This window comes from Varroa destructor, unplaced genomic scaffold (assembly GCF_002443255.2).
Source record: "Varroa destructor unplaced genomic scaffold, Vdes_3.0 BEIS01000007.1, whole genome shotgun sequence".
Taxonomy (NCBI): domain Eukaryota; kingdom Metazoa; phylum Arthropoda; class Arachnida; order Mesostigmata; family Varroidae; genus Varroa; species Varroa destructor.
In genome coordinates, this window is record NW_019211460.1 from 35,154,240 (window position 1) to 35,176,156 (window position 21,917).

A 21,917-nucleotide genomic window follows, 5' to 3' on the forward strand; every position below is an offset into this window, starting at 1 on the left:
TTGCATAATGTTGCTTTTGATCGTACAGACCTGTAGTACCTCACCAGCTGCAGCAAACGAGAGTAGATCATTATGTTCATTACGTTCATTCCGACAATATCGGATAGTAATAATATTCAAGGCGAATGAATGCTCCTGAACTAATTACTCATCAAACTCGTATTTATTATAGCTTTCGTATTTTATGCTTTTCCTCGTATTATCACTAGATAACTCTGTTCTTGGTTGCTCTCAGTGTATACCCATCGTGAACGCTGTGATCCCCTGCGCAGCTGGTGTCGCGCCCGCTCTGATCGCTACCTAAGACTCTGTGTAGCCCTGCGCTGCCCAAGAAGGTTCACAGCAACAGCAGTTGCCGCGGCACTAGCGTCTCGCCTTCGAAGAGTTGAACGAACATGACCGTTTGCGACCGACCGCAAAAACACGGTGAAGTGGGGTAGGTGGGGTGGTTTTCTTAGCTGTACAAGTATGGTCACGAAGAGGCGGCGGCGGCGGTGGTGCCGGCGGCGGCGGCATTCACTAGAAGCAAGCAAATGGTCGTTACGAGGAATAGCATTATAACGAGCGTATGGGCTGAGGAAAGCAAGAGCATGAGGACCTTGTGTACATATCGACTCATATATCAGCCGTTGCAGTATCAGCGGCTTAGTCAAGGAGATCAACGCCAAGTGCACTTCGAGCGTAGCGACGAAGCAGCAGCCGGAGACGGACCAAGGGTGATGAGCAAACATACATACACACATACATACATACACACACACACAGACACCCACACACACACCCATAGATACAGGCCTATGCGAGAGCGGACGTAAAGAAAGCACACACATACATAGTGCTGTAGATAGATAGATGGACGTGAGGAAAAAGGAGAGTACAAAGGTTTTTATAATGGTGCTCTTACGGCCGTCGCTGTTATCTTGTCTTCGTCAATGGATAACGACGACAGCAGAAGTCGCCCTCTGTTGCACCATCGACTGGTCTCAGAGTGCCATTGTCTCTTGCATTGTAACGTAATCAGTCGAAGCGTTAGGCTCGAATATAGTCGAAATAGTCGAAACAAATTAAGGGAAGGCCAGTAACACAGAGATCCGCTCGTTCGCTCGCTCACCCACTCACTCGCCGGCCTGAGCAGGGATAACCAGGGGGAGAACTAGTTTGCAAGGTTGGAGGTTGAATGAGGGGTATGGTGACAACAAAGCGACAGAACTGATTCACTAAGAATACAACACACATAACTGTTAATGGGTGATTAAGACGAGGGATGGATGGCGGTTACTGCTTACGGCGTTGAACCGAGTATGACAGTTGAATGCTGAAAATTTTGTAACAATATCAAAGAATCCTTCATCCATGATTTCATAGGAATTGTTAATTAATAACCAACACCCGGTTGATATTAATTAAAACGCTTGGCTTACAATGAGGATTTTTTGGTTTTTTGTTAATTTCACATACAGTGTTCTGTTACGAAATATTTAAAAGGTTTTAAAAGGCCAAACAGATCATCTCTGATGAATGAATACTCGTATACACAGGGCACGGCAATTAAATGAGCAAAAAATATCGGCTCACTGTTATAACGAGCACGCGTCAACGGATGTCCAAAGAAAGAGCAGGTTTGCTTTGTCCTAAAGGAGAACCTAGTCTTTCTCGAACCGACCATTTATAATATTATTGCCAGCTTTCAGATAGCTTTCCAAAAATTTAAGGAAAATTTAACATAAATTAATTAAGGTAGACCGGAACAGACTCACAACGTTTTCGATTTAAAGGGCTTAAATATTAATAAAAGTGGCTCAAAATAATACTTTCTATAGAGAAATTCGCGGCTGTTTTAGAGAAAAAAATATGAATTGTCAGTTGAGTCGTCCAAATATGGTCTAAAAGTTAGTCTTCTTATGTTTTTTTCTAAGATTTTTTGAACATTTAAATTTTTTAAGCTTTTGGCGGGCTTTAAGTTAAGGATTCATTCTGCTGAAATTTTCTACGCATAGCATACTTGACCTACAATACCGCTTACGCATGCCTACTTGAAATTTTATTTGCGAAATAAGAAATAAAAAACTTGTTTTAGGAATAGAGTAGTGAATGGAATAGATCCAAAATTAAAGCCGTAGTTATGATAACGGCTGGTTACGTTGAACACGCGTAACTCTACGGATGACGCTGCTAGCGCTAAAACGATCCTTGAATCAGTTGTTTTAGTTTCGAAATACAGTTTTAGAAATAGAGCTCCCAATTTGGCTGTTCTATTCCGTGTATGTTGTCTTATTCCCCCATGGTTTGAGTAAGCTTTTTTTATTTTACGACGTGTTAAAGACCATTTTGTCGTCGTCAAATTATGATAATTCTTTCTCTTACTGCAGAGTTTGTTAAATTAACCGCTTTTTTGAAGCGCTTCAATGGCTGGCAGATTATAACCTCGAGGTGCCTACCCACTTACTCTTCAAATTAACTAGTGCTAAGTAGCTTTTCGGAATGACAGGTTTTCTTCATTTTTTGAACTGGCACCTAAAAATTAGGTCAGTGATGCGCCCCGTGGTGAGAAAGCATTTTCTACGACAACGTATGTTCTGGGCCAATACTGCGGACCAGTGCAAAAGTGTGTATTTGGGCGCGTACACGATTTAGGGGGGTACACGGGGATTTAGGAATTATTATGAATTACTTTTCCTGGTTGCTGCGTGACACCGTTCCAATATGGTGATGTCTATAGCGTGAAAATCGAAAATAAATGGTATATTAATTAAACGGTCGTGATCATTTGATTCGTTCTGAGTGTTCTGTCTTTTTCTAGTACAGGAACTTCTCGTCTTCCGTAAATGTTTGATTTGTATGCACAGAACCAATTAGTAGTAGGAACACGAATCGTTTTATATGTTAATCCGGCTGACATTAGCGAAGCATACATACATAGCACACGGATACATGCGGCGAACGACCGTTAGGAAAAATATGAAATGCTCCTTTGCGGGTCTTAACTGCTAGCACTCAGGATAACTCAAATCAGTCCGTGAAGCACCATGGAGACGCACGTGCTAGCATTGTTCGAGCTCTTTATTGTGACAGTCTGCACGGCCATAGATGATAGAAACATCGAAGTCATCTTTGAGAAACTGAACAATATTACTGATGAATTTAATGCTCGAGCGAAAATGGCCGTCGCTAGAGGAGCTACGATAGTCCCTGGCAGCGTCCCTCGAAGTGATATTGAGGACCAGTTAAAAAAGGTTAATATCTCTCAAACACTTCGAGGATGGTTGGAGCTATTTGTTACGACGGAAGGAAACATCGCCGCCAAGGATATGGATGAAGTTATCGATCTGTACAGCAGTGCAGAAAAAACTGTATTCAGTGGACTCGACAGCCTTTATGGTTATGCTACTAATGGTAGCATATCAACAGAAAAATTGGCAGATGCTACCCTCACTACCTTGCAAGCGTCCCAAGATGTCAGCTTGTTGACCTCTCATCTGTTCATGAATCTGATCGAATTTGTGGAACTGTTTAGTCCAGTGGTCGGCTTGGACAACCTGATCGCAGGGACGCCAGCTTTTTTGGACGAATATAAACAATTGAATCTGTGCCTTCAGCGACTGCGTAACCATTCTGAAGGCCAGAGTGGCAAGCCTTGTTACTTTGAAGCCATTAAAGCTATTCAAGGAATCATGCGTGATATCGACACGAGTAACTAAGAAAACCCTACCTCTTAGCTGACAGCTAATATACGTAACTATGTGCCCTTCTTCTAGAAAAGTTCATGTATAGGACATTGTGTCTCAATGCTTGAACGTAAGATCGAAGTTAGAAATCTATGCAACACATAATCAAAGTATACTAAATAAATGCATGGCCTAGTGATACATAAAACAATTCGTATGTCTTAACTTCACAAGCAGCGACACAGGGCTACCGAATTGAGTAGATGCAAATTGCGGTAAGCGTGATCTTGGGTAAATGACGAGAATTTCTATAAAACTGAGACCCGTCACGTTACAAGCATAGATTTCCACGAAGCTCTAAGATGTCGCCCTGTGATATATACGCCCAACAAGCAGAATACTCAGTGAGAGATGAATGGGTTCGGGTCCACCAACAGCTGACTTTTTCCATCTATGTGGGATAAAATACATTTCCGTGTGCTATAGACTGGCGATTAATTATTATTCAACCTTCAGTGAAACCACTTTTAGTATGCCTCTGGCTATTTATCCTACACTACAGGCTATGAAGTTTTGCTAGACAACGAGTGGGCTGTGAATAGTATCACTGCCCTCTGTAGAATAAACAACAATTTGAAAAAGTTCTTTATTTTCACTCTAGATTTCCCGTATATTTTAAAGTTAGCTCTCCCTACCACGACTGCTCCAAATAAAAACAATTTATATTTTATGCCATTTTATTATAAACTTAAACTGATTGATACTATATACTCTAGTTGATGTCTTTTTCTCAAAAACTTAGTTTTCCAGGAACTGCTCGTGGGAGTTCAACTGAATAAATACATTTGTGAAAATCACTGTAATATAATTACATAACCTTATTACTAATTGTTTAATCTAATAATATAATGTTAGTGTTAATTATAATAACAATCTTATAGTTTTCATTTCGAATAGAATCCTATACTTACAACAACAGGCCATGCGATCCGGGGCACCGTGTACATCCTGCGGTTTATTCCTGCCGCTATTTCAGAGTGGCAACAGTCACTGATGTTGTATTTTTTACATATATAAGAGACGCATCTGCGAAAATAACAATGGTTGTATATTTATATAAGTTGTGTATTTCGTTAATGGCTAAATTTGCTCAAGCAGCCTGTGTAGTTCGGGGCAGGACATCACTGATTTGCTTTTGACCACCACCATTGTCCGAAGTCGGCGTCTCTCTCTTTGTCACCTCCGTCCCCTCCTTCACGTTGAACGGTTACCCCATCACTTTAATGTCTGTCTGCTGTCTGCCAGCATATCGAACGGACACTATCTTCGTGCTGAAATTTGTCTCCTGTTCATCGTTGATATAACATGTATCGTATACACACATACACATAATATATATATGCATACATATGTATATGTGTGTATTCCTTATTTTGTTTAAATTAGGTTTATTCTGTGTTGTCATCGTTATACCATACGGATATGAAACTTCTGGTGTTTATTCCATACTCAGCTTTCGATGACTGTGTTTCGTTCACGCCCGTACTATCATGCTAATCACTTATACGAATCGAGCGGCTAGAAACGGATGTTTAAACAGCCATTGAAACATTGCTGGCGAGGTTTTGGTACGCGGCGGGCGTTTGTGTTTCTTTTGCGTAACTGAGAAACATTCACTATGTCCTCGTTGGGATGGCCAACTGCTATACCGTTAGTAATGTCATTGGGTCGCTGTTCGTTATGCTAAATCAATAGCTACATTCGTTGTTATCGGGTCAATTAAGCGTCCTTAGTAACGATTGTGTCGACGATCTGCCCGCGTATAGGGCAGCCTGGTCTCTATTTTCCACTATATAGCTCCTCGCAAGGGTGCCATTTGCTAATGGAAAAACATGACCGAATTTATTTGGGGAAGTCGAAAAGCACGATTCCATGATACGTAGAACGTCAGCAGACGTGAATACGTCGTTACGGTATAACGCAACGAGCATTTACCCGCTATAGTATTTCTCTAGCTTCACGTCAGCTTCAATAATCTATAATCGAAATTCGTTACCACGTAGTCGTAAGGGTGTTTTAAGGAATAGTTGGCGCAAACGTTTTAATCATAGTAATTTATTCCTCCGATACACATCCTAGTCAGGTGAACTCCATTATCTCTGATATCATCAGCCTAGAGGAGGCGTGTTATTTTCGACCTTGCTTCCCTCTATCGAAGATCCACGCTATTTATTGACGCCGACGCATGTTAAAATGATCAATATTAGGATGAATGATTTTATGTGGTCCGTTCCATCCGTTAGGTAGAAAGAAAAGCCGTTAATGTGTTTGTATAGCCTGCGTTATCTAACACCTCCGGCCAGTTTTGTGAAGCGGCCGTTGTACACGCTTTAATACAGTCCCACTATATTATATCTATTTGTCCGGTACTAACGCTACGATAGTTTTGCTAATAATAACAGCAGTAGTAGTTAATAACAGATTATTAGCTAGATGGTCATGAAAGACAGATTTGTATTGTATTCCCTTTGAGAAAGTTCAACGGCTGCTATGAGACGACGGTCCACAAAGTAGTCTATTGCTTCATTGGTAACAAGTGTATGATGGATAAAACGCGTGACACGATCTGTCACGCATCGTCGCACTCTTCACTTTTACCGCTGCCGCTTTGTTGTGATTAATTTGGTGGGAGACGGTTGACATCTACCGTTAACCATTGGTATCCCGCAGCAAGCGTTTGTTGTTGACGATTGATGGTGGAAGTTGGTTGGTTCTGCTTGTGTCAAGTTTTGCTTATGCCTGTTGCCGCCGCTGCTGTTGTTGTCTTGTGCTAGACTTGCAATCGCATTCTATTGCGCGGCGACGAGCCGCTATAATCGTTCTAGATTCCCATGCAAGGCGATCTGCCCCCTCGCTGGATGTTCCGAACGGCTACAGCGGCGACGAGCGCTGCGCCGCGACCACTGCCATCCTCAGACAACATCAAGTCAAACTGTCCGTCATGAAATAAACGAAAAAGAGGGCAAAATAGTTAGATTTTCTTTAGCCTATGCAGTACAAAGTAGGTACAACTTATTGTTTGTCGCAAGGAAAAGCAGTATTTACTTTTGCCTGTAACGAGGCGATCGCTAAGCAACATGAACAAACGTTTTGAAATAAAGATTAACTAGGAAAGGCTGCATCGTGACGGACACTAGTGTAGGTACTATTATTTTCAGAGCGACGCATTGCCCCGTGTGTTCACCTTGTAGTCGGGGTTGGTAAGTTCTGCGATCTTCGCTTCCATCAACTGGTGGAACTTCGGGTGGTAACGATAGACGGAGCCGTCAACGCCTACTGTTGTATGTGGCCTTTTCATTTTGTTAAGCACAGTGGCGATGGCAGCCGATACCAGGTGGGCAGCCCGGGACGATACCCGCGAAACCACCAGTTTCAAACACTGGCAATCGTCGTCGCTGCCGATCTGGTCCAACTTCGCAAGCACTTTGCGCGTCTCATCAAAACAGCCCTTTTGGTCACTCTCGATCTCTGAGATGTACTTCGTTTTAAAAGCATACGGCGTCTTCATCTTCTGCGAAAGTCGACCATTGAAAATGAGGTGTTCGTTAGCCAGCCGGACTACGACACGTCTAGCCAACTCGCCCATGTACATACCGCTAATCATTTTTTCGAACTTTTGATGTGAGGGATTGAGCGAGTGCTCATCGACTTCGATGTCGTACTGTGTCCGGATGAAGTCGATCACGCCATTGTCGCCGAATGCTCCCCACTCTGTATTTATGATTACCTGGCGAGGCTCCTTATCATCGCCATCCCATAATTGACAGTTCTCAATTCGTTCCATATAGCAAGCGTTCGCGCCGGTACCAACAATAACACCGAGACGGCACTCTTTGTTCCTATGCGCGCACGACATTAGCGTGCCAGTCGTGTCGTTAACAACCGCCATAACATCGATCTGAACATCACCTCGACGAGCGATTGCCTCCCGCAGGAGTTTCACCACATCCTCACCTTCGACGCCACTACACTTGAACCCTTTCGTCCAAGTAACAAGACGAGCCCGTGTTAAACCTTCCTGCCGGCAGGGGAACGAAAATGTGAAGCCTAGTGGTAGACGCTGGCCATAGATACCACGCTCTGTATTGGGCACATTGACAAAACGGGTATTAGAAATTTTAATGTACTAAGCATATATATATACATACATACATATATACATACACGCTGTATTAAAACATGCAATACTCCGAGACCTTCGAGTTTACTAGCCTCTTACCCATGGAGAAGGTAGCCAGACACTCGGCAATATGGTCGAACAGCTGAGTTCCTGTACCAAGCATAATTTCTTGAGGAACAGCGTAGATAGCATTGTCCATTTTGAATTTGTCACCATCAATTTCGATCAGTAGCACACGGAAGTTGGTGCCGCCCAGATCCAAAGCAAGGAATCGTCCACTTTCTGCAAGCCAAAAAAAATACAGAAATAAAAGACCCTTGGTGGTAGACAAGTATTGCCTCGTGCCTAAATAAACGCATCTAAAGATTTAAATTGGCATTGTCATTGGCGTACCATCGACGATTTCTTAATTTAAGCTTATCGAACTAAACTATCATTTCACAAGTGGCATTTCCTGTTCTACAATTAGTTCTACTACAGACTGGAGACCGCGCTTCAGAAAGCGCACCGCCATATCATTCGAAGGGCTGCTTATAACACATCATATTAATACGTTTCGCTCACTGGTGCCATACAAACGCTCGCGCGTTACCAAATCGCAAGTCCTGGGCGGTGTGTAACTAATCCGACAAGGCTTCAAACGGAAGATGATGAAAGCGCGAAATTACACCGCCAAAGATTCGGTGCTATTGTCATGGTCAGCCTACTTTGACGGCCGAGTGCGTGCTACTTACCGCTTCCGTCCGGTACATCACGCACGTACGTAATATACTGTTTGACGTCCGCCTTCGCATGTGTCTCCTTATTGAGTCCGTTGTTGAGTTCCTTGAGCAGACACGTCATCACCTTTTCAAGCGTATCATTGGATAACTCGAGCTCGCGAGTGATCGCCTCAACCTGATCATAAGAAGGAGAACGTTTAATTGGATGCTCTATCGATGTGAAGGGCTGTGCCTTCCCTGACTGACTCCCCATGGCTGTTGATTTTGCGGCCTGTAATGCCCGTCGAGATTTAGCCGACTTCGACCGACCACCAGGCAGAGTTCTACTAGACAGCCATTCTGCAAGCTTGCCGCATAAATTTGCTAGGTAACAGCTAACAAACGTGATAAACATTTTGACCAACAAATCGCAGATCACTATTTAGATGATGGCTATATTCAATTTTTGACTATCAATCACCACAATTTTGGCTTGTCGTCCTTTGAGAAATATCAGATCTTGACACTTCCAGACAATAATGAAGTAGATCAGATCATTATCGAATAGTTTTAACTAGGACTTTTCTATTGCACACCTGCGAAGGCCTACTTCGATTTGCCAATGAATAACTATCATTAATTATGAATATATCACATGGTGCAATATAATAATGGCAGTGTTCCCTCAAGACGCCAACCCTATGGCCAACTCTACCACGAAAACGCTAGCCCGACTATATGATTTGACTGAGAATATAGTCGAGATGAACCGCAAAAATGCATTGAAATCGATGTGGCTATTTTGTACAGGAGTTTCATTCTCGCAAGTTAACTGTTAAATTTTTCGGGTATTAGCCGCAGACACGCCTGCCAACTAGCCGGAAATAGGTCACATTATTAGTTCGAAAATCGTTTCGATGTAAGGCCACTTGAGTAGGTTAAGCGGACATATATAGCATTCAACGCTCGCCGGCCAAATGCAGTAAACTAAGACCGATTCCGGCGTAATTGTTATTTAACGTTGTTTAGAATACAATCTGATTGCGAAGTCTTGGAAGATCTTACCTAACAGAACAATGATGCCCGGTTCCGTTGGTTTTGTTTACCTATAAGAACTTGCACTTAGTATTAGTGAGTGTCCGCGGTAAGGTAAATGTGTCATCGTTCTGGTGAAATGAGCTGATAGAAGCTTGGCCGCTGCCAAGTTAAATACGAACGATAACTTCACTGGTCCAGAGAGTAGATTTGCTTGTTGCAGGGGGTACTGGCTTGTAAATAGTGGTTTTGGCCAGCGGCAGAAGCAAAGTCTGTCGTAATGTGGGAAGTTACGTCGGAAGTTATAACGATACTGGCTGACCCACGAATGCCAGACAGCTTAACTCAAAGAATCCGAGAGAGGGGAGTAATCGATTCATTAATGCTATGGCAATGATGTGTTATATAGTCACTATCCTCTAGAAAACACGCGAAGACCGCATAAATAATGTAAATGAACAAACATATGCATATAGGGAGAGTGGTTCAGTTCTAGCAGCATCAATACCGACACGACATATAAAGAAGCCGGCTACAACAACCACTAGTTCAATACGCTTGTACCCGTTTGGCCTTTCTTGCAATAGGACGAGTTAGAAGAAACACCGTACACAACTTCACAGTGCCTGACATAGGGATGGTGTCTGTGCAGCAACTAAATACGCCGAGAACTTTGATCTAGCTCTTAGTTAGTTGTAGGCTGGATAAACGCGTACCCACCGAGGTAGCTCCACGCTGGTTTATACGCGTGGTCAAGCCCGAATTCATGGAGCCAAGCTGTTGAATGATACGAGTAGATAACAGATTGATTAAAAGTAACAAAATTTATTAGTAAAGCGAACGATTTTGTTTCATGTGTTCTATCCCTCCTGGCAATAATTCAAGCAGCCATCAAACAAAAATCTCGAATTGGTTTTGAAACGGTCTGTTCGAGGCTTCCACCTGCTATACGCGTTTCTACCAGTATTGGCCATTTTCTTTGTTGCTATGTAATGGATCCTGACGTCAAATATAATCCAAAAGTTCTAATTCCATCACCACATAGTTTTGGGCGTGTATTTTCCTTCTTCGTATCCGATTGGTAAAAATACATATGAAGAAAGCGTGGAAAACGAATGTTGGAGGGCTATTCACCTAATTATAATGGATACATACATACGCACACACATACTCAGATGGCTAAGATAGTTTAAACGGCTACAAAAGAGAAGTAACTTTTAACGACAGGAAAAAACCAATAGACAAAACAAATATACCACCAGCTATTTTTTTTTCTACACAAGTTCATCTCATAGAGGCAAAGGAAATCAGCGACGTAACCACTTAGGATCGTCCATACGCGTACACATGGAAGGAAGCACGCGCGTACAAACATTGCTGCTCCATCGAATAGATTAAGTGGTCGAGATCGTGCGAATAAACCATTTGCGTAATAACTGAGACCGAAGTAAAATTTTCATTGAACAACTATAACAAGAAGCTCCGTTGCGGTGTGTTAATTCTTGCCCAAGTTTCTATATGCGTTCGTTGTATAAAGTTTAATGTATGAGCAACATAAGGTTTGATGGTAACGTGATTTGCCAACACTCATATGATTGTTATTATTAAGTTAAGTATTAATTATTAGGCGTTAATTTCGAAAAATCGTAAGCCACCTCAGATCCAGCATTATCGTTTCCTAACAACGTTATGAATAGACAAGTAATGGCAACACTGTGCGACTTGTTGCCCCTCTCAGAGAGGCTTTAAGCCGGCCGTTGTCCTCTGGTACGACGTCGTATATATCTATATATATATGTAGTGAATTAAAACGCGCCAGTTTTCCGTTGCTATTAATTCTCAACTGTAAAAAAGACGGTTTCCAGGCACTCAATATTGCACTCTCCTGCCAAGACGATTGTGCTTCGACAACACTGCAAAGCCAACCTTGCAACAAATATGTCATCTAGTTTTCTTTCCGTTGATGGCCAGCGTCGCTATATTCGGTCTAAGACAGAATCTAGAATTTGTGTATTCGGTATAATGCATCACTCTTTCAAGGCGCGATTTTTTAAACAATAGTTGCAGCACTTGGCATACGCGTTGTTGTGTCTGACATCGCAGCGAGTTGTGCTCGTAGGACGTATTTGGTTCATGGCATTCATTTGTACTATTAGACCTGTTATTTATTGTTACTACTATCTATGGTAGTGTAGATAATAAAGGGTGTATCGAGGCAGTAATTAGATAGACACGTGGGATAAATGATATGATGTTTTAGCGGGACTTTTCTACGAAGATGTACCACAAGAAGACGGATGTAGCTTTCTGCGAAAACCACGCATTTCAAAAGCATAGATTAAGCCAATAGATCAACGAGATCACATTTGCCGATACGTTGTCCAGACTACAACTTCTCGAGAAACGGTTCGAAAAGTCATCTGCATATATTTAAATAGCCGATATTTACGAGCATCGTTTGTGCATTTTAAGCAGTTTTTTCAACAAAGACCACCATTTCAAATGCGCACGCAAATAACATTGTGTAACATCGGGCATTAATCTACCTTCTGAGCTATCTACGATCTTTCCTTCAAACGGTCATCGCCGTTCTCTATGTTGGCTCTTGCCGGTGTGGGGTGAAGCGACGATCCCGTCGCTCCACCCTACTCCGGCCACTATAACTACCGTGCGTGAGATCAGCGCTGGAGAATTAGACCGAATAGGAGGCTTCGCGTGCGATACGTTCGCCCTTTGTGGATGCGCGCAAAGGTGCACCGTCTACCGCAGAACTGCTACTATCGAAAAGACTTGCCGAGTTCAAGACGCACGACCGGAACAAGGTTAACATCCATCGCTGCTGCTGTCCATTGTAGCTCGCCAGATAGGAGACAACCTTCCTGTTTCGACGAGAGCAAAAACAACAACAACAGGATTGTTTACCTAACCGTCTGCAGTAGCAATAACCGCTATGGTCGATTGTATAATGCGCCGCCGCTATCGTCACTATCAACACGAACGGAACGGAACGGAACGGAACGGAACGTAAATGGCAGTAGAGACAGCAGCAGCGACCACGTGGTGGGACCAGTTGAGATATCGTTCGATTTTGAGAGAGAACGCGTGTCTTACTCGACCGGCTGACTCCTCTCTCTTCGCCGCACAACATGTTAATGTATGCGCTGGAAGGAAGAGCGATAGAATAAAATTATGGCGGCAATTATCAGTTGCGCTAGTAACGTGGAGTTATAACTACCACTGTTAAACACGCAGACTGTAGATTGAAATACAGATTTTCTAAACGCCTTTTACCTGGCTCGTTGCTAAGCTGGATGATCGCTCAAGGAGGCCTAGATAAAAACAGTAATATAGTTAATAGGACGTATATTGTGACTGTTATTAAAATACACTTTCTTTCTTTCGTGTGCATCACTATTAACGTAGCCTCAGAAGAATCTCATTCGAAGGGTTCCTTGTGAATGCAATTATCGACTGAAGAACTTTGATAAATCGACTATGTATCTATGTTTGGAGATGATTAAAAAGGTCGAAAGACCCACTCGATATTTAGATGGTTGGTCGACGAAAAAATAGTGCAGACAATCGGTCAGCTATTATATTTCGTGCTCATTAACAGTCGTAAACTACTTGTACAGCCTTTAACAACCACCGTTTTCAACATTCCAATCTAGAATCTCTAAGATGGTAAACTGGATTCATAGATTTGTATTTCTACGGATACTATGAACACGGAACAGCCTAAGGATCTGGACGGTGGGTACAGGTTAGGTTGCGTGAAATTAAGCCCGCCGGTCACAAGTCGTATTGCAGTAACTCGACGATACGCCGGTCTGTTTCACTTTCTCTTACAGAAACCAAGTAACAGATCAAGCAATTTTTCTGCGCCTCGCTTCGCTGGTCGTCTTCAAGGTATGCTCACTGCTCTATACGCGCATATTGACGACAGCGTAACATGGATTGAGCCGTAGAATTTATTCACGTTACGCTGCAGCGTAAAACGCGTCTTAATACGGATTTCGTAGTTGATCTGAATGCATAGAAATAGTAACACTGTTAAGGGAAAGCCTCTTTCTCGCTCGACAGTTTAGATGCAGTAATAAGCTGGTAGGAAATATAATGTTTCGTAATTTTACGAGACGCCCGAACGTTCTATCTTCATATGCATCGAAAACGTTGTTACTTCAGGGAAAGGTTACTAGCTAGGGGATACTTTTGCGAGCATAACTCGTGTTACATATGCTTTTTCTACACATAGTTCACTGACGTTCCACTGATACTATGTGGACAATTTCAGTGAAGCTTGCCGCTCGGTTCCGCGCTCGCCTTCCTAAAGCTAACTGGTCAGAGAAGTCGAAATAATCCACCCAGCTAAGTATATATCATCTATACTTTTTCCATCGCTTTCGAATTGTCTAATACATAATAGTCATATATCTACCCTACGCACTAATCGTGTGGGCGGCAAGTATCTGTTCGATCAGAGGTCGTAAATGGCCGTACGTAGGTGGTAAATATCTATGCGTAAGGCAGAACTCTAGATATTTAAACCTACACTGGTCTCACGCGCGAACTCCGAATCGTAATACGTTGCGCTTAAATTGTTTTGCATATAAGCAATCACAACTAACAAACTCACGTGCCGCACGCGCAGGCAGGCTAGGACTGGACGTAGTTCGTGTACGTTTGTTGTCACTGCGGTGTACTGCAAACGACCCAAGAGGCGCTGTGTAAAGGCTCGTGATACTCGTTAACAACTCAGTTTCGTATTTTGAAGAGTCCTCGGACCGGCAAGTTAACACTTGAACCTTACAGTCAGTCGGCCAGCATGCTTCACAGCCTCAGACTCAGTCATAGTTAAGCTAAGCGTAAAATTAACCTATGGAAGATCGCTGAGAGTTCACGACAGAATTGTAAACCGCTAATTGTGCTTTTCGTACACAATGGCGATGGTGATGACGATTAATTATAGCTCGTCGCAACTGGGTCTATTGGACGCTGACAATCGGTACAAAATGATGTGGGGATCTGCCTAGCGAAAGCGCCAATGTCTCCATGACGGTGCAACAAGAATATACGGCCTGTTCGTTTCTGCTGTTAACATAAGGTTCGCTGTAACACGGTTATTGCTCAAGATCAGATACGCTGTGTTGCTTCGAAGGGACCAAAACAAGCTTCATGAGATAGCACGCAGGAAATGCGTTGAGGAATACAGGTGAGAGTCAAGACGCAGGAACGCACAACAAGATGTCAACGATTGTTTTCACTGTCAGCCAAATCTTACTCTTATAGAGAACATCGCTCAATGGTTAGGTGTTTCGACACCTTCTACAACTTTAACCAAATTAAATTAGACTATGAAGCCGGGTCTAAATTAGCGAGATAGACAGCGAGCAGTGATATGTATTAGTTAAGACTGCTTCTTGCGAGGCACCTCACGAGCTAGTCTTGCTACCCAAGATAGAAGATTTACAAGTAACCGTTAAATGGTTATCATTTGTCGGTATCAAACACCGTGAAACGGTCTTGCAGGACTTTTTAGTACCTATCGCAACACCGCTTAAACGAAGCTCAGTCGAAGATCGCTCGACGGTCACTTTTAACTATGCAGTACAATTTCGATATAATTCTCGGATCCGTTGAAGCGGCAACGGCATGTCATGGTGTACTAAATGGACAACGCATAATAACTGTGTAGTCCTTATCGTGTGTCAGGCTAGCATACGGAACAAGGACATTACACGTTAACTACGATATAACAAACGGCATCTATGGTATTCGATCTTGCTTTTGTTTTCATTCGATGTAGTTTTGTAATGGACATGTCTGATCGGGAGGGGAAGCTTATCTGTGCATCTATTATATTGCGTACCTTGGCTACATCTGCGATCACCGGACACCGATTATGTGGACTCATTCTCTGAAGTCAATATGTAGAAAAACTTCGCTAACTAAAATCACAACAGGATTCTCTACTTGCAATAATCTGTAACTGTCAATGCTTGCAGTACGAAGTAGTAGATCACGTCAGTTTCTCAAGATCCGTTCAATGATAGCGTGAAGATGAAGTAACAGTCGTATGATTCCAACCGGGGGCGGGCAGGAATGATTTAGCAAAAAGAACGCTTCGCTCTCCCTTTTTGAGGACACACTATCGCTTTACGTGTCCGCAACCTGAACTTTTGAACACGTAGGTGACGTCTTTCTTCCTCCTTCGACGGATGGTGGTGGTCGTAGTTAGTCCCGAAAAAATCAACGGCTGCAAGAGAAACGTGGAGAGGGTGACATTGTTGCTGACAGGCGGGCGGGCGGGCGCGCGCGCGCGCGAGAGGAGCAGATCTGCGCCTAACGTCTAACATGTATTGTTGGCGGCCCACCAATCTACTGGAGTAAATATTACGATGCCATTTATTGACCACCATAATAACGAACGCAAGTGAATAGCCGACGTAAGACGAACGGCCAACGGGCGACGTTGTTGCGTCCTTTTAAGAAGATGCCGTCGCTTCCTTCGGCAAAAAAAAAAGTGAGATAAAGCGGTGTCGAGCGAGAAAATGAAAGGCGTGAACTCCGCTTTTGGACGGAGCAAAGACATTTTGTTGTTAAATAAAGGCATCCACATTTGTAGCATTACTTATAATATAGGTACACCTACATATTTGCGGGCATACCGTTACTTTTCGTTTATATTAGAATGCAAAGTTACTGATCTCTGTGTCGGCGTGGTAATGACGGACGCGTTTTGAAAATATGATCAGAATAACGTCGGGGTCCAGCTTATCAGTTCTGTCTCGATAAAGATTCTGTAATTGAATATATTCGTTTTCATCTTCCACCCAGTTGCATCTTACAGGACTTACAGGACATTTCTACTCAGGTGAATTCAATATACGATTGAATTAATTCAAGCGATAAGATCGCACGCTATATAAGGGATATGAACGGCGATGAATCCTTTTTGTCTTCCATAGTGAATCGGTGGTATGGCTTGAACCATTTCTATTAGATGGTCATTTGTTATGTTCGAAATAATGCGATAGTACTGTTTTTCTCGTTTGCGTTTCTGTGCTCTGTTAGGTGTATTCTATATTTAAAGACCCGATTCGCTCGACCGTCAATTTAGTATCCTGATCACCGTGGGCTACGTTCATGAGAAGCATTATTGGCTGGTAATACCTGACGACCAGCATCTTGGTGCGCTGCCGTCAAGCGATAAGAACCTGTGTACTGATTACGCATCTTCTTCAGTGATGTACCACTGTTTTTTTACGATCGTACTAATAATGGGCGACGTGGAGTGCCCACGACCCGCGGGCAGCGCACGAGCAAATGCTGAAAAAGTGTACCTATTTGATTATCTCTCAATTACGCCGTGCCGAGGTGAACGTCCTATTCAGTGTATGGCGTATATTGCATTTCGCCAACTGAGTCACCTTAAGTATTTATCTGTAGATATGTCATATGTTCGATAGGATCATGAGTAAGCAAGCGTTACGTCTTACTGGTCGTTATTAAAGACAATCCGTTTAAAAAAACTCAGGTACAAATTACGTTGGTTATATACAAACAACTGATTACGCCTTCTCCGGCCAAGGTCTATAGAATCATTTTCAGGTTCTACAACTCTAAACAGTTACTATCCCCATAGGTAGTCCGGCCTTTCAGAGGTGCCTGCTTTTTTGTCTATATTTAGTAGAATTCGAGGTAAAATCGCCAGACTAAAGTTGGCCTATGTTCAGTTTCACGATTTCATCTCAAGCCGACACATAACACACTGGTGATTCTTTGTTTTGTTCGTTCGACGTTACAAATATGCCTATACATAGGAACCCAGATGCTTCGTTGCACGACGATTTTCTATTGTATGCAAAACGATTCCTAACCAACCTGAAAATATGAGAGTACGCTTGATTAAATGGATAGGTAGATAGGTAATGGCAGTATGCACGCTTCGATACGAAATGTCTCTGAAGTTAAGACTGATGCGAAACGCAGGCCTTTAAGTAGTGTTTAATTACTCACTGCTCCTTACCCGCGAACTATATTTTCAATATGTCTGTTGATCTATCAGTTTACGAAACAATTAACTTATTCGAATTTTCTGATTAGAACGAGTGTTGCAAGAACAGCTCTTGGTTTCGTATCGTATGCGACACTCCTATGTAACGACAACGGGCATGTCCCGGTAGTTACATTTTTAAAGACAAACTAAGTATGTTTAGCCAATGTGGCCTTCATAACAGGGCCTGATGTCGCATTAGCTTCCGATATCATAGGGTTCTGATTCACACACGAGGCACGGTGCCAGTTCACAGAAGTCCCTGGCGTCGAGATAGTAATTGTCTTCTTGTTACCAAGAAGACAATTTCTATCTCTTCTTGTTAGAAAGCTTCCAAAAAAATACTATTATTTTTATTAAACTTTGCAATTGTCTAGCAGCAGTTTCCGTCGCCGCTACGGAAGTTATAGCAGCCCGCTTTGCGTCTGGCAGGCCTATCGACTGCGTTAATTTGCTGTGGCAATGAAATGCTTCAGAGGCTCACTATAGGGACTGTATAACGTTACGGTATTACTTGGCGAGTTCGTTTCGTAAACATTTAAGAGTCACAATTGAGCGATTTCTCATATAGAAAAGATACGGGCTACTCTATTATTAATACGTCCAACAAATGACGAGATACACCGATTTAACAAATGCCCAAAAAACGAATACGCGCTTTTTTTAGTATTTATTTTGCAGTAAAAAAAAAATGAGTTAAAAACTCCAATTTGGCCGTTGTATTTTTGTCTTGAATAGTTGGTGACAACGTGTGAAAACGTACGTCAGGCGTTACGGTAGCCCGAACCAGAATCAATCCTCGTTTACGATGCCAATGGAACTGTTGAACCAATCAATACCTATTAATACCAAAGAATAACTATGAACTGTACAAAAACTGTTTTTTTTTTCAGCAGAAACACCGCCCGCTCTTGTAATGTTCTTTATCATGACGAAGAGGTAGCGAAGACAAGTGCAACCAATGGAAACAAGTACATCTTGATGTATACCAACCGATGCCTTCGAAAGTGTAAACGAGGACGTAACCACACACCATTAACTTCAAGCACTACAGCATGCAGTAAGTGTACCCAGGGACATAGCAATTATATTTTCTATTTTTCTAGACTTCCTATTTTGGCCTAATCACGATGAGCGATACGGGTTCCTATTAAAAACAGCGCCACTCATTATGAACAACGTCGTTGTTAAGCCTCCAAGTGCTATTGTCACTATTATCAAACCCCCCAGAATGTTCTAATATAGATTTCATTTATTCCAGCTACCCCATGGAGCTTTAGCGAAACTAATGTTCATGATCGAAGCGATCACAAGAACTTGTTACGTTGATGACAACAGCAAGGCTCATTCGCCTACTTTTCGTGAACAGTGCCGTTGTAGTAAAGCTGCATAAGGTCCTTTTCTTTGCCTTTGGGATTGTTACTTGTAATAAATCTCTACCATAGAATAAATGAGTATTTACGCTTATAGTGTTAAACAAACACATTGGCCATGAGCAAATATTTGCGGTTGACTAAAAAAAAGGTCTTCTAAAAACACGAACTAGTTATTTGAAAGCTTGAAAAACAAGGGTAACTTTGTTTGGTTGTTAAATTTAATAATTCAAAAAATTAATTTCATAAAATTTATCTAATGTGATAATTGTTACGGGGGGCTGCGAGTCACGGGCCGGTAAAGTTAGTTGCAATTTTTTTGCCTTTTTGTTAACAAGGGCCAACGTGGCCAGCCTTCCACTTTGGTTCGACGCTCAATAATGAATAAGGATACGTACATTATACGTTTACACGGGAACCTCGATGGGCAAATGTTCATTGTTAAAAAAATCAAGAGGAAATGGCCCAAACTCGGGAGTTTTATTGAGCAAAAGTTCGTTACGATGTAATAGAACTCATCCGATAGAAGCTCACTTGCCAGTCTAAGCTAGTATAATATAATACGACAGTAATGTTTAACGTCAATCCGCTAACCTTGAGATAATTGATACGGTCAGTATGATTCAGAGTTCTACTCAGAAGCCTCTGCCGCAGTGACAAATTGCCAAAGCCTGTAATTCGTTATTAAATAGTACATATTTTCGTTAAAATGCTGAGAAACGCTAATTATCTGTAGAGTTATACTTTTCTAGGCTAGCCTTATATAGCGAATGGCAGTAATATAAATTTTGAAACAATCTCTTATATAGTTGACTAACAGCAATGCTTCGATTTGTAAGCAATTCTATTTCGTCGTAGGGGGCACTTCGATTCCATTGAGTGGGCAGATCCGATCCTTTCTTAGACCATAGAATATAATTTTCAGGTGCATTAAAGACATGGATCTATCTCAAGGCTTCGGTAACAGATCGTAGCGTTTGGTATAAATTTGTCTATCTGCTAATAGAGCTCTATTGCCTTTGATCAGACTAGCGCTGAATATGGTATGGCTGCATAGTTTAATGGAACCTGCACGCCGCACCTGTCGTCAACAGTCTTTTCTCTCATTCACGATATCGGATAATTGTCGCCCTGATGTTGTCCGGATGAGAATGACTCTAACGATCAGATTGAGGATCTTCCATAAACGATTATATCTAGTCTTATATGAACCGCTAGTAGTAGTGTGAATCATGTTTTTAACAATACGTTTTTTCAAATGATCGAATTATTTCGTGTAAACGATACGACTGGTTATGTCCTATTAAAAGTCTAGTTTTTTTTTCTCCGAGTCCACTATCCGAACAATAAACCTTAACCAGCTCGAGGAAGCGCTCCCTAGCGAAAATAAATTTAAAATATCCGCTTTTCAAGGGCCCTCAACGACTGTTCGTAAAGGATACGTAAACGACAATATAGTGCGTGAGCTGACTTCCGCGACCTGTTTTTACACTGCTACGCTACAAGTATTGAATGCAATTCATCTATGAAGTTTATTCGAAACATGTCGTTCGCTTGTATGGCAAAACTGATGTACTCTATTACTATGCTACTGACGGCCAAAATGGCCTTGTTCTTAGAGGCGGTAGGATCGTTCAGCGTTCTTGGTTAACTTTTGCTGCCACTGCTGTTACTGTTTACGGCATTTATTATATACAAACTATGTAAGCACTCTACCAACCGTGGACATGGTGGACTGTCTTCGTAGCAAACGTTGTTGAATCTGGTGATGAACATCTCCTGCCTTATTCTCAGCCCAGTCGAGGCCACACTCAAGCTGAAACAAAAGCGTTCGCCATATTTGTTAACAGAACAAGTCTACAACAGGCAAACATGCATTTACACACCTGCGGAATACGTGAAGGCATAGTTCGAGCTACCGCTACCACGATCACTTTCGTACAGCACGAGCTATTTTGATGACACTGATGATGCACGGAATATTTTACTGGACACGTATAGGAATAGATGCTTATTTTGGTCGTATTCGTTCCGCTTTTTTTTTTTTTTTCTTTCTTTCTTTCTTATCACTTCTCACAAATGGCAGCAATGGACAGTTTGAATCGCACTAGTAACGTACACTCGAGGCGTCCGACAGTAACAACCAAAACGAAGAACTCATTGGGAACAACCGGCACAACAGGCCAGCTTTGACATCTATGATCGAACGCTACTATTTTTCGATCTGACGCAATATCCGATTTTACTCGTAATTTCGCCTACGTTCGTACAAACCTACGCAGCTGATTTTAGGTATTAGCGATTTGTTGTCTATTCTCTGCGCCGACAGCAAACGTTCACATTCATTCAAAACAAATCGGACGTCGACTGAAAACAGTAAGAAATAGAACGTGGTTCCACTTGATATGTGAGCTAACTTAAGTTCTTCTTTGACAGGTTCCAGCTTGTGGGAACCTGCCACGACTTCTTTGTTGTCTGATTTGATCTCACTGAGCAAGCAATTGCTTAGATATTATCGCATCTGAAGCGGAGCGGCAAGGTCCTACAGGTAGCGCTGATCTTGTTGTATCAGTCTTGCGTAGCGACCGCAAACGCTTAAGGCCGTGTTAAACGCCGATAGTATACAGAAGCGCGTTTACACAGCAGCTGAAAGATGGGGAACAGAAGGCTTCTCGCAGCTTTCCAGCGAGATGGAGCAGATTTCACTGTTTTCGCCGCTCCGTTAGCACCCAAACTGTATCTAAAGTTTCGAACTGACAATGCGCGCGTCTCACTAACAATGGCTTGACAAGGCGGCGACGGCGACGGCGACGGCGCCGTCGACGGGCGAACAGCAAGCAAAAGGGCGGCTAGAATGACCAAAAGCAACGCATTTGATCGGGTAAGTTCGTTTCAATATTTCGGTCG

The 21,917-nt window shown here is 42.3% G+C and overlaps 2 protein-coding genes across 33 annotated transcripts in view; one reads left to right on the forward strand and one right to left on the reverse strand.

Annotated features, from left to right (window-relative positions):
• Window positions 1-4,384: 4,384 nt before the first annotated feature.
• Hex-A (Hexokinase A) overlaps window positions 4,385-21,917 on the reverse strand; it is a 31,763-nt gene continuing 14,230 nt past the window's right edge. The window contains exons 1-6 of one of the 8 annotated variants that reach the window (XM_022813862.2): window positions 21,285-21,655; window positions 20,731-20,826; window positions 8,580-8,742; window positions 7,945-8,127; window positions 6,910-7,805; window positions 5,761-6,657 (exon numbers count right to left, since the gene is read on the reverse strand). In XM_022813862.2, the coding sequence (XP_022669597.1) occupies window positions 6,547-6,657; window positions 6,910-7,805; window positions 7,945-8,127; window positions 8,580-8,742; window positions 20,731-20,739 (1,362 nt within the window). In that variant the 5' untranslated portion in view covers window positions 20,740-20,826; window positions 21,285-21,655 and the 3' untranslated portion in view covers window positions 5,761-6,546. Of the gene's footprint in view, window positions 6,658-6,909; window positions 7,806-7,944; window positions 8,128-8,579; window positions 8,743-9,611; window positions 10,334-12,375; window positions 12,597-15,450; window positions 15,591-20,730; window positions 20,827-20,896; window positions 21,718-21,917 lie in introns of those variants that run through there. The other 7 variants (XM_022813858.2, XM_086975770.1, XM_022813857.2 and 4 more) reach the window with 7 other exon arrangements.
• Window positions 12,803-19,088, forward strand: LOC147754639 (uncharacterized). Of its 25 annotated transcripts, XR_015317780.1 has the most exons (6): window positions 12,807-13,334; window positions 13,433-13,490; window positions 13,876-13,921; window positions 16,656-16,958; window positions 18,531-18,697; window positions 18,899-19,088. XR_015317780.1 is itself a non-coding variant. In XM_086975773.1 (4 exons), exons 1-4 carry the CDS (start codon window positions 13,304-13,306, stop codon window positions 18,964-18,966), a joined length of 468 nt encoding a protein of 155 aa, XP_086831899.1. In that variant the 5' UTR covers window positions 12,807-13,303; the 3' UTR covers window positions 18,967-19,088. The 25 variants fall into 25 exon arrangements, 1 of the variants encoding a protein (XP_086831899.1); XR_015317775.1 differs by having other exon boundaries at window positions 12,803-12,923; window positions 13,876-16,958; XR_015317785.1 differs by lacking the exon at window positions 13,876-13,921 and having other exon boundaries at window positions 12,803-12,923.

Excerpts from the sequence above, each read along its gene's own strand:
- LOC147754639 (XM_086975773.1), top strand. The coding sequence starts at position 13,304 with ATGAACACGGAACAGCCTAAGGATCTGGACGGTGGGTACAGGTTAGGT. Across the intron at positions 13,922-18,530 it reads CGCCTTCCTAAAGCTAACTG|CAGAAACACCGCCCGCTCTT; the intron begins GTCAGAGAAGTC and ends TTTTTTTTTCAG. Across the intron at positions 18,698-18,898 it reads TTCAAGCACTACAGCATGCA|CTACCCCATGGAGCTTTAGC; the intron begins GTAAGTGTACCC and ends CATTTATTCCAG.